The sequence below is a fragment of the Sceloporus undulatus genome, chromosome 1 (genome assembly GCF_019175285.1).
Source record: "Sceloporus undulatus isolate JIND9_A2432 ecotype Alabama chromosome 1, SceUnd_v1.1, whole genome shotgun sequence".
Taxonomy (NCBI): Eukaryota; Metazoa; Chordata; class Lepidosauria; order Squamata; family Phrynosomatidae; genus Sceloporus; species Sceloporus undulatus.
The window spans coordinates 72,177,989-72,199,537 of record NC_056522.1 but is presented as its reverse complement, the minus strand read 5'-3'; the positions used below and the strand labels follow the sequence as shown (position 1 = coordinate 72,199,537).

General features: G+C 41.1%; 2 protein-coding genes across 4 annotated transcripts in view; one reads left to right on the top strand and one right to left on the bottom strand.

Moving 5' to 3' along the window:
* The window catches only part of GNPAT (glyceronephosphate O-acyltransferase), a 47,338-nt gene extending 42,727 nt beyond the window's left edge, over window positions 1-4,611 (bottom strand). For all 3 annotated transcript variants that reach the window (XM_042450092.1, XM_042450256.1, XM_042450177.1), the window contains exon 1: window positions 4,418-4,611. In XM_042450092.1, coding sequence (XP_042306026.1) covers window positions 4,418-4,462 — 45 coding nt within the window. In that variant the 5' untranslated portion in view covers window positions 4,463-4,611. The remainder of the gene's footprint in view (window positions 1-4,417) is intronic.
* A 292-nt stretch (window positions 4,612-4,903) lies between these two features.
* On the top strand, window positions 4,904-21,549 carry C1H1orf131 (chromosome 1 C1orf131 homolog). The gene is made up of 7 exons (XM_042450381.1): window positions 4,904-5,144; window positions 9,068-9,417; window positions 14,158-14,214; window positions 15,777-15,872; window positions 16,958-17,044; window positions 17,998-18,050; window positions 18,863-21,549. Exons 1-7 carry the CDS (start codon window positions 5,048-5,050, stop codon window positions 18,987-18,989), a joined length of 867 nt encoding a protein of 288 aa, XP_042306315.1. The 5' UTR covers window positions 4,904-5,047; the 3' UTR covers window positions 18,990-21,549.

Below are 21,549 nucleotides of genomic sequence, written 5' to 3'. Positions count from 1 at the left end.
CATGACTGACAGTATTGAAAACTGCTGAAACCAAATCAACAGACTCTCTCCATTCCATTAACAGGTTTGAAGATAGACTGAATTGGCTCTAGAAAATCTGTTTCATCCAGGAATCCTTGAAGTGGACAATCCACCACATGCTCCAGCAATTTGGCCAAGAATGACATCTTGCACATTACTCAGAAGTTAGCCAGTGCAACTGAGTTCACGAAGGACTTGCTCAGCAAAGGTCTTATCACTGCCTTCACAGGTATGCTGGACTCTTGACTTCCTGTAGAAAGGCATCCACCACTCCCCTTCTCCCAGTTACTGGAACTGTTTCAACTACAGCATTCATGTCTGAATGGGTCTGAGTGATTTTAGCCATAATTTGTCAATGTCGATTGTTCACAATAAGCTATTCCTATGACACAGGAACAGTCACTTCAAGACAAAGTACTTTGTAAAACTCTTCCACAAGATGTGAGAACTCAAAGGGAAGCTGAAACTAAGAGCTCAAAATTCTGCAACACAGACTCCAACCATACAAGAAGAGAGAAATTCCAGAGGTGTAAGAAGTCAGAAAAGATGCACTAGGGACCACACTGCAAATGTACAATGGCTAATCGAGCAGACAAAGAAATTCCAGATAAAAATCAGCATGTCCTTTATAGACAATATTGAAGCATTTAACTGCATAGATCACAAAAATTATGGAAGGCTCTTAAAGTATGAGAGTGCCCCTACATCTGAAAGCCATGATGAGAAATCTCTACTTTGCAAGAGGATATAGTTAGAACAGAATATGGAGAAACAGAATGGTTTCCAATTGGCAAAGGAGTCAGGTATGGCTGCATTCTATCATGCTTCTTGTTCAACTTGTATGTAGAAAATACCATATGAAGAACACATTTGGACTCAGAAGGAGGAGGAGTGAAGACAGGAGGAAGGATCATCAACAATCTAAGAAATATGAATGATACCACATTACTAGCAGAAAACATTACAGACTTGGAACAATTATTAAGAAAGATCAAAGAAGAAAGTGCAAAGGCAGGGTTACTGCTGAACATAAAGAAAACAAAAATAATGACCACAGAGGATATACATAAATTCAATCTAGACAATGAGGAAATTGAAACCATTAAAGAGTTCCTGTGTCTTGATTCAAACATCAATCAGAGTGGAGACTTCTGCCAAGAAATCAGAAAACCACTAGGAATGGGGAGGGCAGCTATGAAAGAACTAGAGACGATCCTAAGGAGTAAAGATATACAACTAAGCACTAAAGTTAGAATCATACAAGCCATTGTATTCCCCAACATCATGTACAGATGTGAGAGCTGGACAGTGAAGAAAGCAGATAAGAAGAAAATCAACTCATTTGAGATGTGGTGCTGGAGAAGAGCACTGAGGATACTGTGGACAGCCAAGAAGACAAACAGATGAGTGCTAGAAGCGATCAAGCCTGAACTCTCCCTGGAAGCCAGGATGACTAAAGCCTGCAACACACGGGCCAAAAGAAGTGGCTTCCAGTTGCTTCAGGGACAACACAGCCCAAAGCTGCTCTGATGCTGCACTCCAGTCCTTTGGACCAGAGCAAAGAGAAGTCAGTTTTAACCAACTCCTGGTGGTGAGGCTCGGGGCCAGCGCCAGCGGCCCCCTTTCAGAACAGGCTGTGTGGTCACTGCTGTCCTGGCCTGATTGCGGCTGTCTGCTACGCCCCGAAATTGAGACTGCCATATTTTGGCCACATCATGAGAAGGCATGACTCATTAGAAAAGACAATGATTATAGGAATGGTAGAGGGTAGTAGAGAAAGGGAGACCACATGCCAGATGGTTAAACTTGATTAGGAAGAGCTACAGGATCTGAGCAGGGCAGTCAAGGACAGGGTATCTTGGCAATGTCTCATTCACAGGGCCACCATTCTTCTAGGATAGTATTTTCCATGTCCTTTGTGGGGGGGGGGATGTTCCATACAGAATAAAATGCCCTTAACCAATATGGTCAGATAAGAAGTCTGAATCGCTATCAGAGCAATTGCAATTACCAGTGTGATTAAAGTACTATTCATATCAGCTCTGTCAACACAATAGCTGGCATTAATACCTGGCACAAATATAGGTACACCATCACACGTATACCCTGCACTTTAATGAAACAACACATCCATGTTCTGATAAAGGAAAAGACAGGTTGAATGTATGTGGGGGATAAACCAAACTAAATAACAGCTTTGTTTCTTTGATTTCTATCCTGCCTATTTTCTAGGTAGGTGCTTAAGGCAATTCAGAAGAAAATATAGACAGATATTTATAATATTAACATACGGTTAAACAAATTATAATATTAAACATGTGAATTAAAAGCAGCTTGTCAAGGACTTCAATTAAAATAGTACAGCATTCGCCAGTTAAAACTAGCTATGGGTCTAGCTATGGGGAAGAGCAAAACAAGAGCATTGCCTTTCTGTTCCATCCTCATGAAATTTTCCTGCAGTCCCCAAATTTCTAAAACTGCAGAGACAATGGCCGGTTACATACCGGCAGTTGGGACGTCCAGAGGACGTCCCATTTTAAAAAAGGGGCGTCTCTTCTAGACGCCCCTGAGTCTAGTACGGACTGTGTCCGTACAATATGGCGCCGGCCCTTCTACATGGCCGGCGCCATATTGACGTATCGGACACTGAGCGTCCGAACGTCGCGCGGCCCTATTGACGTCACGAATGCGCCCTTGGCACTTCGCGACGTCATCAGTGCGCCGCGGAAAGAAGCTCCGAAATGGAGCTTCTTTTTTGCTCCACACGGGAGCCGCACGGTTTGGCTGCTGCGGCTCCCGTGCGGAGCAAATGGCGCCGGCGGGGGAGTGCCGCAAAGCGGCGGTTTGTATCCTGCCTGAGACACTGAGAATTTTTACAACTAGGACTCTTCTATTTACTGTGTTCGCATTCCCTTGGTATCTTTGTTTCTTATTTCTGGATACCAAATTTTTACTTCTAAATGCGCAACTGATGCTAAGTTAATGCAATGGTAGAAAGTTGGGGAATGGAGGGAAATTTCATTGGGGAGAGCTTATTTGGAAGGAGAATGTTGTCACTTTGTTTTCCCCACCCTGTAGCTGCGTGCCTCTTCAAGTCCCTTTCCTCAATAGCTAGACCAGCGGTTCTCAACCTGTGGGTCACGACCCCTTTGGGGTCAAATGACTCTTTCACAGGGGTCACCTAAACCATCAGAAAACACATATTTCCAATGATTTTAGGAACAGAGACACCACAACATGAGGAACTGTATTAAAGGGTCGCAGCATCAGGAAGGTTGAGAACCACTGAGCAAGACCATGGCCCAAATCTACCTGCATAACAAGGTCTTTGCATGTTAATAGAAGAATTGAGTTCCACAGTATGGAACAGCTGTTGGGCAGGACTTGTCTCACTCTTGGAAGGTGGTGGTATCAACAAAAGGGCTTCCCTGAAGATCCCCTCAAATCCAGAGATTAGAATATCAGAATATAATCCTAAAACACATGCTTAATCGCAAACAAATGGACCTGGGGTCCACACATTTAGCCCCAACCCTGTGTGCATGCTTTCACATTGCCCCTCGACTAATGGAGAGCCCATGGATTTTGGAGGGTTTTCTTAGGTAACGGATGTTGTTGCTGCTGTGTCTGTTCAAGTCGCGTCCCTTCGAGTAGTGACCCTAAGGTGAGCCTGTCATGGGATTTTCTTGGCAAGATCTGTTCAGAGGGGATTTGCCATTGCCTTCCTCTGAGGCTGAGAGAGTATGGCTTGCCCAAAGTCATCCGGTGGGTTTCCATGAACCCCGGTCTCCAGGGTCTCAGTCCAGCTTCCCAGAAGTGATTTCACAGCATCATAGAACCATAGGAGTTAGAAGAGACCTCAAGGGCCATCTAATCCAACCTCAGGGTTGGGATTTTGAAATCCAGGTGTTGCCATGAAAGAGATAAAACGCAAAAATAATCCGAATGGAAAGCTCCTTTATGCTTTTGGGATTTAGCAGAAGTAAAAAGGAGCTAGTTTTGATGACTTTGCCTTCACAACCTGCAAGTGCCGGCTTTTTCAACCTTCTGTTTGGGTTAACCCTGAACATTGCCTTGAAAAACAACCCACAAATGCAGTTTAAATTTAGTTCCTGCACAGGATTTGTCCAGTGTGATAAACGCCTTAAGGGCTGTGTCCACACTGGAGAGATAACCCGGTTTGGCAGCGCTTTAACTCTTTGTCTGACTCTTTGCTATGGAATTCTGGGAGTTGGAGTTTGTTGTGGGGCCCAAACTCCACCTCCCAGAATTCCATAGCCTTGAGCCAGGTAAAGAGTTAAAGCGCTACCAAACCGGGTTATCCCTCCAGTGTGGGCGCAGCCTCAGACCGCTTCCACTGCCCTGGCCCCGCTCCCTTCCCTTCCTTGGCACCTACCGAGTACAAAGGGGGCCCTCGTCGGGCGGCCGCCCCAGCAGCCATGGCCAGCTGCCGCTCTCTCCTCAGTCCTGCGCTCCCTGCGGCTCCCTCCTCCTCCACCGGCGGCTGGCAGCGCCCATGAGCCCGCCTCTGCTCCTCTGCAGCCCAGCCACCGAAGGAGGGAAAGAAGGAAGGAAGGAGGCAGGCGCTGCTCACTGTTATGTCAGGCAGTCACTCAGTCGTGGTGGAAGAAGGGCGGAAGTGCTTAGTGGGCGCCGCCATTTTGACCACGACGGTGGCCCCCGAGGGCCAAAACTCCTCCGCGCCCTCTTTTTTTTCCTTAAGTTATTTGAACGGTTTCAAATTTTAATGTTCTTTTTTATAATTATTGTGTGCGAGAGCCGCCTTGGGTCCCTTCTGGGAGAAAGGCGGCGTACCATATATATATAAATAGTCACTCAATCGTGAGGGAAGGGCGGCATAGCAATTGGAGAGAGAGAGTCACTCAGTGGGCGCCGCCATCTTGAGGGCGACGGTGGCCGCGCTAGGCCAAAACTGCCTAGATTTCCTCTCCCATCCCTTTCTGCTTTTAACTCCCTGCTGGTTGGAGTCAAGAAGAGGTCTGCGGCGGGGTTCCAGTGTGCCCTCATGGCGAAGGAGCCGGTTGCTGAGGAGGAGGGCGGAGAGGCCTCTGCCTCCGCCAGCCGCCTCTTGGGCAGCGTCTTGGACTCTCTGTACGACTTCGGTGGGTATGGAGGACACGAGTGTTTCCCACGTGCGGAGGGAATACACGTGTCTCGCTGTGTGTGTGTATGCGATTCCCCTTCCCCACTCTCACTCCGGAGCAGGACAAGGAGTATCCCCACAGTCGCCACTACTCCCTCCCTCCCCAGCGCTCTCTCTCTCCTTGTGCAGTTGCAGAATGACACACGACTTCAATGCCGCGGCCGCATCCTGTGGAGCCCTGGCTTCTGGTAGTTCATTGGAGAATCCCTTCCCTAAAGTGCAGGTCCCAGGGGGACTCCATAGGACAGAAGTGGGTGGCAGTGAAAGTGGCACCATCATGCCTTGGCTGTGTAGCCTCAAAGGCCCCGGGGCTGTTCCTTGAACTGAATCTGTTCGTTCAGAGCAGAATGCAGTTGGACGGTGGAAGAAGCTATAAATCTGGACCACTTTAGGCCATTTTCTGCAATTACAACTAGCCCTCAGCAGAGTTCAGCCAGTTTTAAGGCGGCAGGGCTTCCTGTCACAAGGAGGTGCTTCCTTTTAAAACAATAGCAAATTACAGCCTAATCTCAGAGATTTGCAGACTAAAAATCACAGCTGGGAAATGAGGGTCACTAAAATGGCACAAGAGGGATAGTCTTTTGGGTGCAGAATTCCTGTGAGGTGGATGTTACAAAGCGTGGGATGGGAAGAAACAGAAGTCTCAAAACTGAGCCAGGTGTTAGATTTCCAAGCCCCAGCGTTGAAATTACAGACTGGACCGTGAGGTCATCTCAACTGATGTAGCATTAATGACCGCTCTGGGTGGCAGAAAAGAAATCCCTTCATTCCCATGGGAGAAGAAGTACATTCTTTCCTGTTTGCTGGGAGCAGAAGGCCAGGTTAATATGGCAGTTCCCATATAAGCAATACTGGATATTTAAGCTCAGGGGTGGGAATCGCATGACCCTCAACATGCTGTTAAACTGCAACTCAACAGCAGTCCTACCAGTATAGATATCGGTCAGGAATGCTGGGAGTTACAGTTCAACAGCATTTGGAGGACTGCATGATTCCAACCCCCATCTAGGGCACAGGCTAGTACTATCCAAATTATGAAAAGGGATTTTGCAGTACCTTTGAGACTAACTGAAAGATAGAAGTTAGTAGCATCAGCTTTCGTAGACTACAGTGCTCCTGTGCCAAACACAACTTTCAACGCACGCTGAAAGCCGCACAGGGAGAAGGGGCGGCGCATCCCATAGGGACTGATGGGGTGCGTGCTCATGGCGCACGTATCTCGCCACGCTGCCACATGCACAAACCCCATTCATTTAAATGGGGCTCGGAACGGATCCCCTGCATAAAGCAAGGGCGCAATGTACTTCCTAAAATGAGTCTGGCTCAAGCCTACAAAAGCTCATGCTACCAACATCTATTTTTTAGTTAGTCTCAAAGGTGCTTCAATACCTATGCATACTGATTTTCCAGACTAACACAGTTATGTCTGTGTATATAAACTGTATTTACTTATTGAAAACGTGGGCATATGCTGGGGGTCAGCATATGCCAAAGCTGTCCTTCTGATCCTCTACATATGCCCATGCTTGCAGTAAATAAATACTGGCGATCAGAAGGCCAATTTTGGCACATACTGATTCCCATGCAGGCAGCACCACACCACTGCAGCCACCGTTTTAGGAAACCATAACCTGGCCACTTTTAAGAACAATAGTTTGTTTAGCTTTCCTGTTTTAAGGTGGTGAGCTGCCTCCCTTCCCACTCATCCACAGGCATCATGATTTCCACCATTGATCTAATAATTGTGAAACAGGTGTGGTGCTTCCACCCCATCAAAAAGAACATATTGGTTTAAATCTACCCAGAGGTTGTCACATGAGTTTCTAGGACAGTATAGTCTGGTTAGGCAGGTCAACTGGGAGACCTCCCCCTTTCAGATATTTCCAAATTTAGGGAAATGAACAGGACAGTTTGAGAGATGCATAAATCTTTTATCATTTTTTCGGTAAAAGGTTAATAGGCTATTTATGGAAACATAACAGTTGCTGATACTCCACATGAAGGTGGAATGTACAAGTTGTATTTCCCTCGTCCAAAATATTTGGGACCAGCAGTGTTGAAATTTTTTTTGGATGTCAGAATACAGTCTTTGTATTTGCATCTATGTACGTAATGAGATATTTTGGAGATGGGGTGCAGGTCTAAACACAAAATTCATTTATGTTTCGTATGTACCTCATATACATAATCTGAAGGTAAATTCATACAATATTTTTAAAAATTATGTGCGTGAAATAAAGTTTGTGTACTTTGAACTATTAGAAAGCAAATGTGTCATTATCTCAGCCACCCATGAAAAAAGTTTTAGTTTTAGGAGTATTTTGGACTTTGGAATTCCAGATGAAGGAGGCACAACCTATAATACACAATTCAGTATAGTAGTATACAGCATCATTCCAAAGTAAGTTGGATCATCTATTTCCTGTTTGTCTGGCATTTATAAACAGTAATAACATTTAACTCCACACATTCATACCTTATCTCATTATTATAACCTTGTGTCTTTGGACATGAAAGAGAAATGACCTCATCTATCTGGACTTCTGGATTTTAATACTCTTTTTTTAATGGAATTAGCCAGCCAATCTATTCATTGCATCTGAACACAGCGTCTCTTGTATGATGTACACTGTAGAATCTCTCTCTGACTCCTGTGCTTAGTTTATATCCATAATTCTTATTCATAGCTGTCCAAAACTGGCCATGCTGCCTTTCTTGGTGCCAAATGTTGTTATCTTGGATTATTCAGATCAAAGGCCAACTAGACACCAAGTGGGATTTTAATTTTTTAAAAAATATCTCTTTAGCTTGCCAAGTGATTTGGTGGCTACCACATTTTATTTTTGTAAGGACAATGCAGCTGTATGCTTTGTTTAGCTATACAGCTTGTCTCTGAAGCAAAGGTCCAAAACACACTGCAGAAATAATCCAGTTTGAGGCTGCTTTAACTGCCATGGGTCAATGCTAGGGAATTCTGGGAACTGTAGTTTTGTGAGACATTTACCCTTCTTTCTCAGAGAGCTCTGGTGCTACAATAAACTACAATTTCCACAATTCCCTAGCAGTGAACCAGGGCAGTTAAAGTGGTGTCAAACCAGATTATTTTTGCAGTGTGTTTTGGACCTAAGTCATTATTTCATTTTTGTCCTATGTAACATGCTTGTGACACAGACCATTATTCACATTGTAAAGATGTGCAACTGATGGTAAGAGAATGTGGCCATGATTGCATGTCACAATAAGCCATGGTTTGTGTTTCTTGCTTGGACCATGAACTACATCTTCTTCATTTCTTGTTTGTTTCTCTCTGCATCTTTTTTTCAGCTTCTGTTTCAGAAGCTGAAACTTGAAACCCAAAACTTGTTTTGGGAAACAAGCTAGGAACAAGTAACAGTTAACTGTTTGAACATTATGACAAGTTATGATTTTAAAAAGTCAGTTTTATAAACCAACAATTTAAGTGTTCAGTTGTTCATTAACAAATAATGGCTTGTTAGGAAAAGCTTCACCTTGCCCCCCCAAAAATTAAGTACACATTATGGCTTCTTGTGATGTGTGAACACAGTTAGTGACTTCTGAGACCACCCAGGGCAACAGTGAGTCAGTCTGAGCTTGAACATAAACCTTTCCATGTCCAGCATTAGCCAATATCAAATCTTATTCTTGTTTACTTAGAAGGAAAACCTAGTGAATTCAAAATAGCTTATTTCCACATTAGTACACATGGGATTACAACCTGAACATGTCTAGGATCAGAAACTGTATTTTTCATATGTTTCTTCACAACCCATACATTTATAGAAAGTGAAAGTGGGGAAAAACCCGACCTCCAGCGTTTGGTGAGTTGAATGAGATTTACAAGACTTTCCTTTCAAATTTTAGGTGAATCATTGCCAAATGGACACAAAAAGAAAAAGAAAAATTCACAAGAGAAGTTAGCAATGACTGCCAGCAGTATTCTATCGGAAGACAAAAAGATGAATCCTGAACCTGGTACAGCAATGCCAGGCAAGAGAAAAAGTGTCTCCAGCTTCTTTGAAAGCCTAAAAGATGAACTGTCATGTGACTGTATTACTAAGAACAAGTCTGCCACAGAATGTAAGTTCTCAAATGTAGCCACACTTACATCTGCTCAGCAAGAAAACACAACAGAGATTGAAGTTGTGACATTCCATGGTCCACACAGAAAGAAGAAAGCTAAATTTGAAACTCCTGAAGTTGATAGTTCCGAGGTAAGATTCAAATCAAATTGTTATGCAGAAGCAAAAAATTCAGTAGCTAGACGTTTTTCAAAAATATAGTGAATAAATTCAGAAAGTTCCTATCCAGCCAGCCCACACAGTTCTCTGTTTTGAATTGCTAGCAAAAATGGTAAAATGATCTTGTTCAGTGTACAGAAGCTACGCTGTTGGGTCACGTGGAGTCAATTCCCCTCTAGATGGATAGGCAAGTGGTTATTTATAAGCCTTTATTAGTCTACTGTAGTCCTAACAATTGTCCTCCTAATTGCATTTACGGTACTCAGTAACATAAATTTCAGGTTGTGTTCAAATAAGATATGAATTAGACTTTTCTCCTTGCATGTGTTCTATCCTTCAAGGTGCTAGCAATCAAATTGGAAAGCCTCTACTTAACCAAAACTTTTGTGTCAAAACTGTACTTATAAGCCAAGATATTAAACAAATTCTAAACTGGTTGCCTGTCCTGACTTGTTAGCAGCAGTGCTCATGCCATGAAGGGGCTGCATATGCAAATAAAAGGCTTCTTATATCTTATTGTATTAAGACAAATTATGATAGTATGAATTGAAGCACTGAGCTTAGTGGAGCTTGGATCCAAATGTGTTTTGGATTGCAGTCATAGTGAACTAGGAGTTCACCAGCAGAAACTGCTCATAAAAGTGTCATTCTAAATATTGTTTAAGGATGCCTTTATGGATGTATTTTGAATCTGTGACAGAATTCAGAGTGTTTGGAGAAATGTTGTATGTCAAAAAATATGGAGTGGGTTATTAATCTCCTTATGACAATTACTAAAATTACAAACTCCTAATCCCCCTCTTTAGAAGAATGCCTTTGCTGAGCATGGGATTTGCATTAAATAATTGAAGATTGCTTGATATTGTTCAAGAATATTGATTTATAATGTTCAAGAATGGTAGATGTTATTACAATTTGAGATTATTTATTTATTTTAAACAAGACTATGGCTTGATGAAGAGAAGCAAGAAAAACAAAATAAAAAATCTGGCAATAGGCAATCTACTTTTATTCCTAAAATATCCTTTAGACACACTTATCTAATAATTATAATAATAATAATTTGTTTTATTTATATACCGCTATTCCAAAGACCATAGCGGTGAACAGCAAGTAAGCTAATTAGCAAGTAAGCTAATTTGCCCCCAACAGTCTGGGTACTCATTTTAGCGACCTCGGAAGGATGCAAGCCTGAGTCGAGCTTGGGCCCTTTTGCTGGTCTTGAACTCGCAACCTTGTGGTTTCGAGTGAATGGCTGCAGTACAGGCATTTAACCACTGCGCCACCAGGGCTCCGTGATCTAGGAGTCAGTCCCATTAGACTCAGTAGGAAGGTGTAATTTTGAGCTGTTGTGTGCCTTCAAGTTATTTGCAATTGATGGTAACCATAAGACAAACCTGTCACAGGATTTTCTTGACAAGATTTGTTCAGAGTGACAGTAAGGTCTGTCCGACAGTGGAACACACTCCCTCGGAGTGTAGTGGAATCTCCCTCCTTGGATGTCTTTAAACAGGGGCTGGATGGCCATCTGTCGGGGATGCTTTGATTTAGATTTCCTGCATGGCAGGGGGTTGGATTGGATGGCCCTTGTGGTCTCTTCCAACTCTATGATTCTATGAGAGTGGGTTTGCCTTTGCTTTCCTCTGAGTCTGAGAGAATGTGACTTGCCCATGGTAATGTGTGTTGCCCCTGTGTGTTTTCGCCAACCAAGTAAACTTGTCATATGCTGCTCCCTCTCCATTGCCAAGCTTGGTAAAATTGTGTTTTAAGATTACAACTCCCAAATTCCTCATCCATTGGGGGCAGTGAGCCTGGTGGCTGGGCAACTGCGAACTGTGGTTCAAAACAGTAATTTTTGCAAGCTCTGATTTATTGCATTGTTCTGTGGCACTCAGATACCTTCCCAGGAAGCACAGTTTTTTCCCCATTTAATATAATTCTTTAATGTGTGAGATGGACAAGAAAGCCCTAGTGTAAGATGCATTTTTTCTACCAAGGAGACCAGGCTGAGTAGGTTTATGGTATATAGGTGCTTTGAGGTATTATTCTAAGTAGGTTCTTTCTGGCCTTACAGTGGCTTTACTCAATCTGATTTGCAGTTGCATTATTTTCACAGCCAATCTAGTCCTTGGAGTTCCAGGCTATGGTTTCAGTTAGTAAACATTTAGCAGTGATTATTCTCTTATATGTAGCCACTGCTCAAGACCAGTTTAATAAATGAGTATGAGGTGGCTATAAAAAGGGTGTGGGGTGGGGAACTGTTACTTTCAGATAGTTTAATCAGACTTTCTTTTAAATGTGGGGTTTACCACTGCAATGATTATTGTCTAAAACACTTCTATACTATCCAAAGCCATCTCAGGTATGAAAAGAAGTAAAAACAAAATGAAAATGAATAGGTATTGAGTTAGTTTTAAATCCTCACTTTCTTCCAGAAGACAGCTTTAATTCCTTGTGCTGCATACTCAAACTAGTAAATGTACAAACTACTGCCTGAGGGCATTTGTGGTTTGATGTTGAGATTAAGCCATTGTTAGGAATATTTGTGTTGGACAGTCTGTTTCCATTCACCTGCTCACTTGTACACTGCTGGGACTTGGAACTGAAGCTTGGAAAAAATATCTTTTTGGACTATGACTCCCAGAATATCCTGCCAATAGCCATGCTGTCTGCAGGGTTCTGGGACATATACTGTAGTTTGAAAAATAACTTTTCTAGGCCCTCATGGGGCTCACCTATTAGGAAACTGGCTCCAGATTGACTCAGATATGTGATTCAGCATCATGTCATGACTGCTGTTGGATTGCCAAATATTAACATTTCTCAAGAAAGAAGAGGGAGTCAAAGGAATATTATTGCTTGAGATTTATCAATAGCCTGTGATATAGCCAAGTTCTAATAGAGAATAGCATTAAGCTCTTGCATTACTGATTCATGTTAGTATGAATGTTGCAAGTAACATAATAAGGGACAGAATAGAAGTAGACTAAAATAACATTTGAAATCCTGTTGCAAGACAGCTGTGTCGCTGGTGGTGACTGCTGCTGTGTTCACTGCCTTTTTGTTTTTCTTTGTCATGTGTGCCAGTTTGGGCGTTGTGGAGTTTTGCATATTTAGTAATACACAAAACACATTTTTCGTTCTGTCGGTAGCTGTAAGCCAAATATTGTGTCCTTGGGTGGAGCTTGGAAAACTTACTTTGTTGAACCATGGCTCTTGGAATGCTCCATCCAGTAAGCCCAGTAGGTATCTTGTTCATGGCAATTTGAAGTTGTAGTTCAAAATAAGTTTTCAAAGCTCTTAAGCAAATGATTCTGTTTACTATATTCCTGTCTTGCTTGCCCATTTCCCAAGGCTATGAGGAGGCAGCATGTTGTCTCCATTGTTTCTTGCCATAAAAGACTTGTAAGGCATGCCATTATTATTCCTGTTTTATAGATGATCAGGATATTGTCACATGCCTGGAGTCATTAACAATGCAATGCCATACATGTTTATACAGAAGTAAGTTCCTTTGAGTTCAAAGGTATAGTGCCCGAGTAAGAAGATATAGAATTGTAACTTTAGTGAGCCTCTGATGAAAGATCCTAGGCCAAAACCATGGCATTATGTTGTGATCTGCTACCTGGATAAGCAGATGCTTGTGAGTTACTGTATACCGTATATACTTGACTATAAGTCGACTTCATGTATAAGTCGAGGGCAGGTTTTGGAGCCAAAACTATGGATTTTGGTATGACTCATGGATAAGTTGAGAGTAAGAATTATGGTCATGTAACAAAGGATCTAAAGGATGAAGCAAAGGAAGACAATGCCAAAGAACTAACAACATTGCAGGAGGCATAATTGTGTTCACACTGAAGGATGGATGGATGAAAGAGTAGAGGGAGGTCAGTGCTTCCAGGAGAGATTCCACTCTTGTGTTTCACCAGGAGATGGTTTCTGTTTTTATGAGAGTTAAGGTACACTTTTTATGAGAGTACTTACACTGACCCATGGATAAGTCGACTCATTTTTTTTGGGTCACTTTTTTGACTAAAATTTCTAGACTTATACATGAGTATATACAGTATACTCAACTATAAGTTGACTTCATGTATACGTCGGGGGCAGGTTTTGGGACCAAAATTATGGGTTCTGATATGACCCGTGGATAAGTCAAAGGTAAAACTTAGCAGCATGTAACAAAGTATGTAAAGATGAAGCAAAGGAAAACAATGTTAACAATTTTTTAAAATGTTGACAGGCATAACTGTTTGTGCTCACCCTAAAGGCTGGGTGGATGAGGTAGTAGAGGCGGTTGATGCTTCTTTTAGGTGCTCCAAGGAGAGATTAAGCTTTCACCTTTCACCTGGGCATGGTTCCTTTTTTGAGAAGAGTTAAAGTGCTGACCCAGGTTTTGGGGAGCCAATTTTTTGACTAAAATTTCTAGACTTATGAATAAGTATATACAGCAGTGACTTTACCTCCCTGGCTTCAAGAAAACAGGCCATAACATGGGATATGCATTCATACGCTTGTCATGAGCAGACATTTAAAAATGCAGTTGTTTGGCCTTGCAAAGAACTTTTATAATCATTTGCTTCTCAAAATCTTGTATTTTTTAAAAAGTTAATGCATAACCTTAGATGCACATGACTGGTGTTATTATGTGGCAAAATACACTCTGTGTTAACAAAATATTCTTGGTGTTTTTAAAATATGTGTCTACAGGAAAAAGCATCTGTTCAAGAAAAGCATGGAGATGGCCAGGCGTTTAACCTGGAAAAAGTAAGTCACTTTTAATTATTTTGGTATCTCAAGGAAACTGCACATCTAGGTCTAAATACAGTTGCTAGTCTCAAACAGAATAGAACCAAGCAATGGAACTTACATAGGGTTTGATTTATTACTTTCCAATTGATTTGATCTGATCTACAAGATTGATCCAGGAGATTTATATAGGGTATGCGAATGGTTCTTGTGGAAATGGGAGGAAGATGTGTTCTCTGGGGAAAGAGGAGGGACACAACACAATCTAGTGCAAGGAGTTTCAAGGATTCCTTCCAGAAGAGTATCCATACAGTTGCAGCAAATGCAAACTATTTGCTTAATAGAAATCATGCATATATCCATCTCTCTGCCCCCATCCTCATTAAAAGAACACAAAGAAGAGATTAAAGAGTCACATAGGCCCAAATCCTATACTAACTGAAGTAGATCCATTGAATTAATATAACTTACATCAGTGCTGATTTAACAAGTATTAATTGATTCAGCTGTTCTGCTGTATTTGGGACTGGTGATTCAAGATAGCTAATACTATGAAATAATAAGATCTCTAGAAAATAACCCTGAGGAATAGGGCCAGCTCTGTCATTAAGTAATGTGAGATGGTTGGCTATAGGCAGCATATTTTGAGTGTCATAACAAAAGCTGCATATTGTTATTTTATTTGTTACTGTTGTATTTCTGATACCTGGGAGACAGAGAGGTAGTTGTGATATTATTTTCCTCGTATGCTAAAATATTGTGGCTAGCTTTGTGGTACTGTTCTAGTAATCTGAATTGGTTGGGTAGGGAGTGTCATCTGCTGCTTCATCTAAGATAGCCAAATGGTTTGCTGAGGAAACTGAGTGCATACAGAAGGGCTCATTTCATTCCTGGAAGTACCAGGATTCAGATACAGACAATGTGTCTTTCATTGGTTTGAGGGTGTGGGTTGATCTTCATGATCTTTGCTCCAGGCAAGGTACACATGTGCCTCAGAGAACACCTTGTGCCTCCTCTTTTGTACGGCTTCCTGTCAGTGCAAATTGTGCATGGCAATCAAACTCAAGCCTTTTTAGATAGTTGTGGCCTGCAGTGTAAGTGGATTCCATTTGGATTTTCTAGCCAACCCTAGGCTGAATGCAGCAACTATTGCTGGACACACCAGTCTACCTCCTACACTTCAATAAGTGTCGTAGCTCAGAAGCAGATCACATACAGTCCCAGATTCAATCTCAAGCATCATCATTTTAAAATGATTAGGTATCAGGTGATGGGAAAGATTTCTGTTTGAACCCTTATAGGGTTACACCATTGTAATTCACTAACAGGCAGACACTTTATATGTTGGGTGGGAAAAGTTACTTGTGCAAAGTTTAAAAATGCTCATAAAAATTGGTTGCATTCTGCAGTCCTTTAAATGAATGCCCCACTGCAAATTTGTATTGTGTTGGTTCTTAGTTCCAATGCATGTTGACATTCAGTGGTTTGCAAGAACACAATTCTCTTAAGAATAAGTTGCATGATGCCAGTCATCTGTCTGTGGATGTTTCAAAGACAGTGCTGTTACTTTAACACTTTAGGCCCGTTTGGAAGTGCACCAATTTGGAATCACTGGATTTGAGAAGAAAGAACAGCGGGTTTTGGAACAAGAACGTGCCATCATGTTGGGAGCAAAGGTATGGTACTGCCTTCTCTATTGAGAAATTATTATTATTATTATTATTATTAACCTTTATTTATGAAGCGCTGTAAATTTACACAGCACTGTAAATGACCTATGCAAGAACTAAAGGAGGTTGTAACCTAAGAGGGGGAACTGTACATGACTGTGGCAAACCTGTGACTTTGAACAAGGATCATTGCCAAATAGCTCAACAGTGGTGAATCAGGGGGATTTTCCAGTAGGCAAGAAAGTAAACTGCAAACCTTTCCTCTGCTTTCTTCTCATCTCAGCCATTTTTCCACAGTGGAACTTGCAGTTCTTGGTTCAGATTGACTTCAGGTTCTACTAAATCTGCAACAAAAGCAATATGCTGTCTTCTAAATGAGAAATTGGGGAGTTGGGGGTGGGATTGTTGAATATATTGAATACATTTTTGACAAAAGTCTCCAGCAAACATTTTTGAGATCCTTGAATTATTAATCTGTTTTATTTTGTAGGACAAAAAGGACATACGTGTGTGTAAGCCTTTCATATGCGCATATTTCTTCCAGGATGCAAGCCAGAGTGTTAACTCAGCTGATAGATCATTATTATACACATACCCTGGCCAGAGATAAGTGGGTGAGAGATTGTAATCAGTGGATTGGAAGAACGGAAATGCAAATAGTGCAGGGAGTGTTCATTCCATTAATAATGTTCAATCACTAGCAATGATTGGGTGGTAACAGAAATTTTAGCTGCTGTTTAATTTAATTAATGACCATTGCTAAGCTGATTATCACCTTTGATGCATTTTGCATTTCATTTCCCTCTGACCCCATTGAATACACCATCCACTGACCCACCCACCAAAGTATACACATTAAAATTTGCTAAGTGAGGCAAATCATGGTATGATTGTTGTATGTTTATATTTAAAATTTAAATAAAATTTAAAGACATCTAAACAAATAATATTTAAAGAAATCTAGGCATCATCTTACAAAAGGATACAATTCTCTGTTCTTACTTTACTCTTTAGGCTAGCTTCATCTTTTGCATTTATTTCCATATTTTAGAAAAATTGGTGAAACAGCCATTTTTAACCTATTATTGCAGCCTCCTAAAAAGGAATATTTGAACTACAAGATTCTTCAAGAGAAAATCAAACAAAAGAAAGTGGCAAAGAAGGAGGAAAGTGTGATGGTTTGTATTAAGTATTTCTTATTAAAAAAATGCAGAGTGCAACCTTTTGGTAGACCAACTGCCAGGTTTTCACATTGGAAAAATCTTTGTAGTGTGGTCACAGCAGTGTTCACAGTTTAGCTGGAGAAGAGCTGTGTAGAATATCTAGGGTAGAGTCTGATCCAGCTTCCCCAGCCTGGCTATGGAATTATGGGAGCTGAATTGCAGCATATCTAGATACAGTTGGCTCTTGCCATCCATGGATTTAAGCATCCATAGATGGCCCCACCCCATTCACCCCAGTGGCAGGGGGGTGCATGTGACTGCGCTAGAGAAGTAGCACACGGTTCTCCACCATTGGGAATAACAGAATTTAAGGCCCCACGTTTTTTGTTATCCATGGGGCGGGGGGGGCACCTGGAATGGAATCCCTGTGACTATGAAGGGCTGACTGTAGTATTACAAGGATGGAGATTGGACAGGTTCATCCCTAGCTGCAGGGACGTAGCCAAGGGGGGGGGGGTTCTTGGGGTCCGGACCCCCCCCTCCCTTTAAAAAAAAGAAGGGTGTGTGCTGCTGCGCCCCCCCCCCCAACCCCCATTATAATGGGGGCACTTAGTCGGGCCCCCCCCCCCTTCCTAAAATCCTAGCTATGTCCCTGCTAGCTGCAGGAAGGAACCATGTTTTAATGACTCAGGAGAAGCACTTAAGCAGTCCAAGGGCCAGTCCCTCCCCTTCTACAGAATCTGCAGTGGGCTATACTGATCCTAACCCCCTACTTTCAAATAAAAAATGGAGGTGGTCAGAAATTCTTCACCTTGTTTTAGAATGTTGTTCAGGAGTGGCAATTTTCCTTTTTTTAAAAAAATGTAAGATTGATGCTCTAGATGGTTCAAGGGTGTACACACAGGAGAGGGGGGGCTGCATGTTGCTTATCTCTGCACTAAAGTTTTCTTATCACTCTTCATTAACAGGCAAAGAAAAATGATTTTCTCAAGAAAAGGAAGAAAAAAGGTCATGAAGGGAGGTGAGGTGACTATATAACTATATGCAGAACTTTATTAATAAGTAATAGCAAACTGGTTTTGTTTTCACTTTTGCTAATGAAACAACTGTAGGTTTATTAACTAGGGCTGTCTGCATGGAGCACACAACTCCCTTGTTTCAACAGCTCCAGTTGAAATGTAAAGTTCTGGTTATGACTCATAAAGCCCCGTACAGTTCAATTTCATATTACTTGAAGAACCATATCAGTGTGCCTATGTTTTGAAATCTACTGGGAAGACCATTCTCTCTGTCCCACCAAGCCTCACAGGGATATGTAGTGGGAAAATGGGAGAGGGCCTTTGTGATGGCTTCTCCTGGGCTTTGGAATTTCCTTCCTAGTGGGTTTACACTGATGCCCTCCTTGCTATCATAGGCAGGTGAGGACCTTTCTGTTTTGCTAGGTTTTTGAAGATTGAATGCTAGCAGTGGGGGAGTGTCTTTCAGGATGTGTGCTATTTTGTTTGTTTGTTTTGTTATCTTTTTAATGATCTTGCTTTTAACTGCTTTTAATTCTGTTGTTTATTTATTTATACCTTTAATGTTTGTATGATATGAATTATAAAGCTGTTTCTGTTTTAACTTTTTGTAAGCTGCCTTGAGCCCCAGAGTAGGGAAAAGGCGAGATATAAATAAATGATGTTGTTGTTGTCATAGTAGTAGTAAGGAGGAGGCTGAGATTGAGAATCAAATCTACTTCAGACACACTCAGTTAAATTGTTGACACCATTTTGTAGGGGCAAGGGACGTTCTTTGTATCTTGTGATATTATTTTTCATTTTCTTTTACAAACAGTAAATCCAAGAAGAAGACAAAACAGAGCATATTGCCCACAGGGCAAGTTGGAACATTTAAAAATGGGACACTGATTCTTCGTAGCAGTGACATAAAGAAAATCAAATCTTCCAAAGTGGCTAAATGACTTCAGTGCATCAGGCTGAACTGAAAAAAATAAACTTTGTAGTCAAACTTTTAAAAAGTGTTTATCTGTTTTCATAATCAAACAGGAATCACCAAGCTTTCAATAGAAGACTGTATTTTTATTCAGGAGGACTCTGCTATATGTCACAGGTCTTGGACTAGCTGTGAAGGCAATCAGTCACATGCTATAGGTCTTGGATCAGCTGTGTAGGCAATCTGCCATGGGCTACAAGGCTTGGTCCAGAATAAATGACTCATTCTTATTTGGGGCCACACAGAAGCTTCCAGAAGATTGATTCCCATAATCCTTAACAGAAGTCATCAAGAAGTGCTTTGTTCCCGGTTGAACTTGTTTGGGAAAGCACATGAGTGCAATTGTCTTTCACCGGAAAATAAGCAAGACAATATCATTGGATCTGTTGGCAGTGTAATAAGAATTTATTTAAAATTTGTAAAACAGCATAAACTCATACTTTATGTTTTCCAAAAGGGCAATACGCAAAAGTTGGATTTTTTGACAGTAAGACTAAAGAAAATGTTTCCAATTAAAAAAAATACAAACTTTGCTACAGGTAGAAAATTAGAAAAAAGTTGTTTGTTATTTTTCCCTCCCTTCTTGATCTGGTGCCATATTTAAGAGATGTACATTCCACCAGATCTAAGTACATAAACTATGGTCCATTACAAAACAAAACAAAACAAAACTGCCATGATTAGAGAGGGAAACCAGAGTAAATAATGTTTTTCTTATGGAACCAGACATGAACGTAACATGTAACTTTCTTTCCAATTGTTTTTGCCAACATTTAAATTAACGTCTTCCATGCTTTTTATAACAAGTCAAGAAAAAGCAGTAGTTCTGCCTCATGCATTAATTAATTCTATAACATTTTCATCACACCATGTCTCTGGGATGTACTTCCAGTTCCCTATTTTCAACAGCTTGGTATTTTTATTGACAGCATTTATGCAACACCAGGTTATGAACTTCTATGAACCCAAAGGAGAGGGTCTCTTTTTGTATTGTGTGACAAAAAGAAATTCTACTCATTTATCCCCCTCTTCAGAATGCTACCATGACAAAGATGCCAAGCTCCACTGACCTCACATCTGTCATGCAAATTAAAAGTAAAAGATCACCTTTGGAAACCAGTTAATGGAAAAAGTACTGAAGATGGCTCATTATTTCAAAAGGAGAAATATCAACCTGGTAGGATCTCAGGTCTTAGCAAGTTGATATACCCATATATCTCTGCCCAACTGGTGAAAGGAAAGCAGCAATGAATCAGGCTGTACTGATTCATTGCTGCTTTGTGTATTAAAACTGCCACAAACGTCAAATTTGTATCAGTTTGAGATTTAAAGTCTGGAAAGGAACATTAGCAAACAAAGAGGTTGAAATTATGAGTAGTCTCAAAAGCAATGTAGAGTCTGTGTTTTAAAAAAGATGCATGAAATAATCTATTTGGGAAGAGTTTACATTTTTGATCTTGGTTGCACACATGGCAATTTCTGAAGGAATGCTCAGCATCATTTGTTAAAACTAGCCTGAACAGGTTTAAGAATCAGGTGACCCTTTAGATCTTGCTGAACTGTAACTCCTGGCCTTCCTCAACTTTGGCTATGCTGGCTGGGGCCAGTGGGACCCATGGTCCAGCAATATGTGGAGGGCCACATGATTGTCATCCCTGGCATAAATCGATTTCCTAGGTCCAACAAGAGTATACCCACTGCATCATTGAGTATCATATGCCGACTTGATATTCAGCTATTGATTCAAAGGATCTGCTCTAAGTAGGACTAGCAGTTGGACTTAGTGCAAGGATACAAAGCCCTCTGCATAAAAAAAACTACAGATAAATGGAGGCAATCTTGCACTCAAGAATGTCTACATAGAAGTTATCATGAGACTGCTTTCAAGATCTGTTTGTGACCTCTAAACAATATAGTAGAAAACAGTGTTCTAATGAGCTTGGTAGCAGAGATTATCCTTTGGATATACCCCAATAGATGATGAAATGCTGTTTTGAAACCATTTCTGGATTACAAGATGGCTGCTGTTATATGTAGAAATGCACACACTGCTCTGCTCTGATATAGCTCTTCTTTGCCTGTACTCACAAAAGCATATGAAAGTCATCATCTAAATGGCAAGAGTTTTAGATTGGCTTACTAGGGAGAGGCAGGGGGGTACATCTAGTATTTATCTTTTTAATTATTAAAAATGTCTTTATCCTGCCCTTTCACCAGGAGATCTCAGGGTGGCAAAGATAAAGCAATACAAGCAATTCCAGATTAAAATCAATACAATTCCATTATTGCCCCTAGGATCTGTTGCCATAAAGAAAAAGATTCTTTCTTCCTTGTACAGAGCAGATTTTCAGCTATTTTAAATTTCCCATAACCAGGAACTATACTGCTTACTGTGTGTCAGAATAGATGGGCACTTTTTGTTCAACAAGCAAATGTTAGGAATTGAACTTTACTCTTCTGAAATAATTATGCCATCGTTTGACCAAGGTTCTGCTTTTTACTTGTACCAATACAGCTTTTAATTTCTA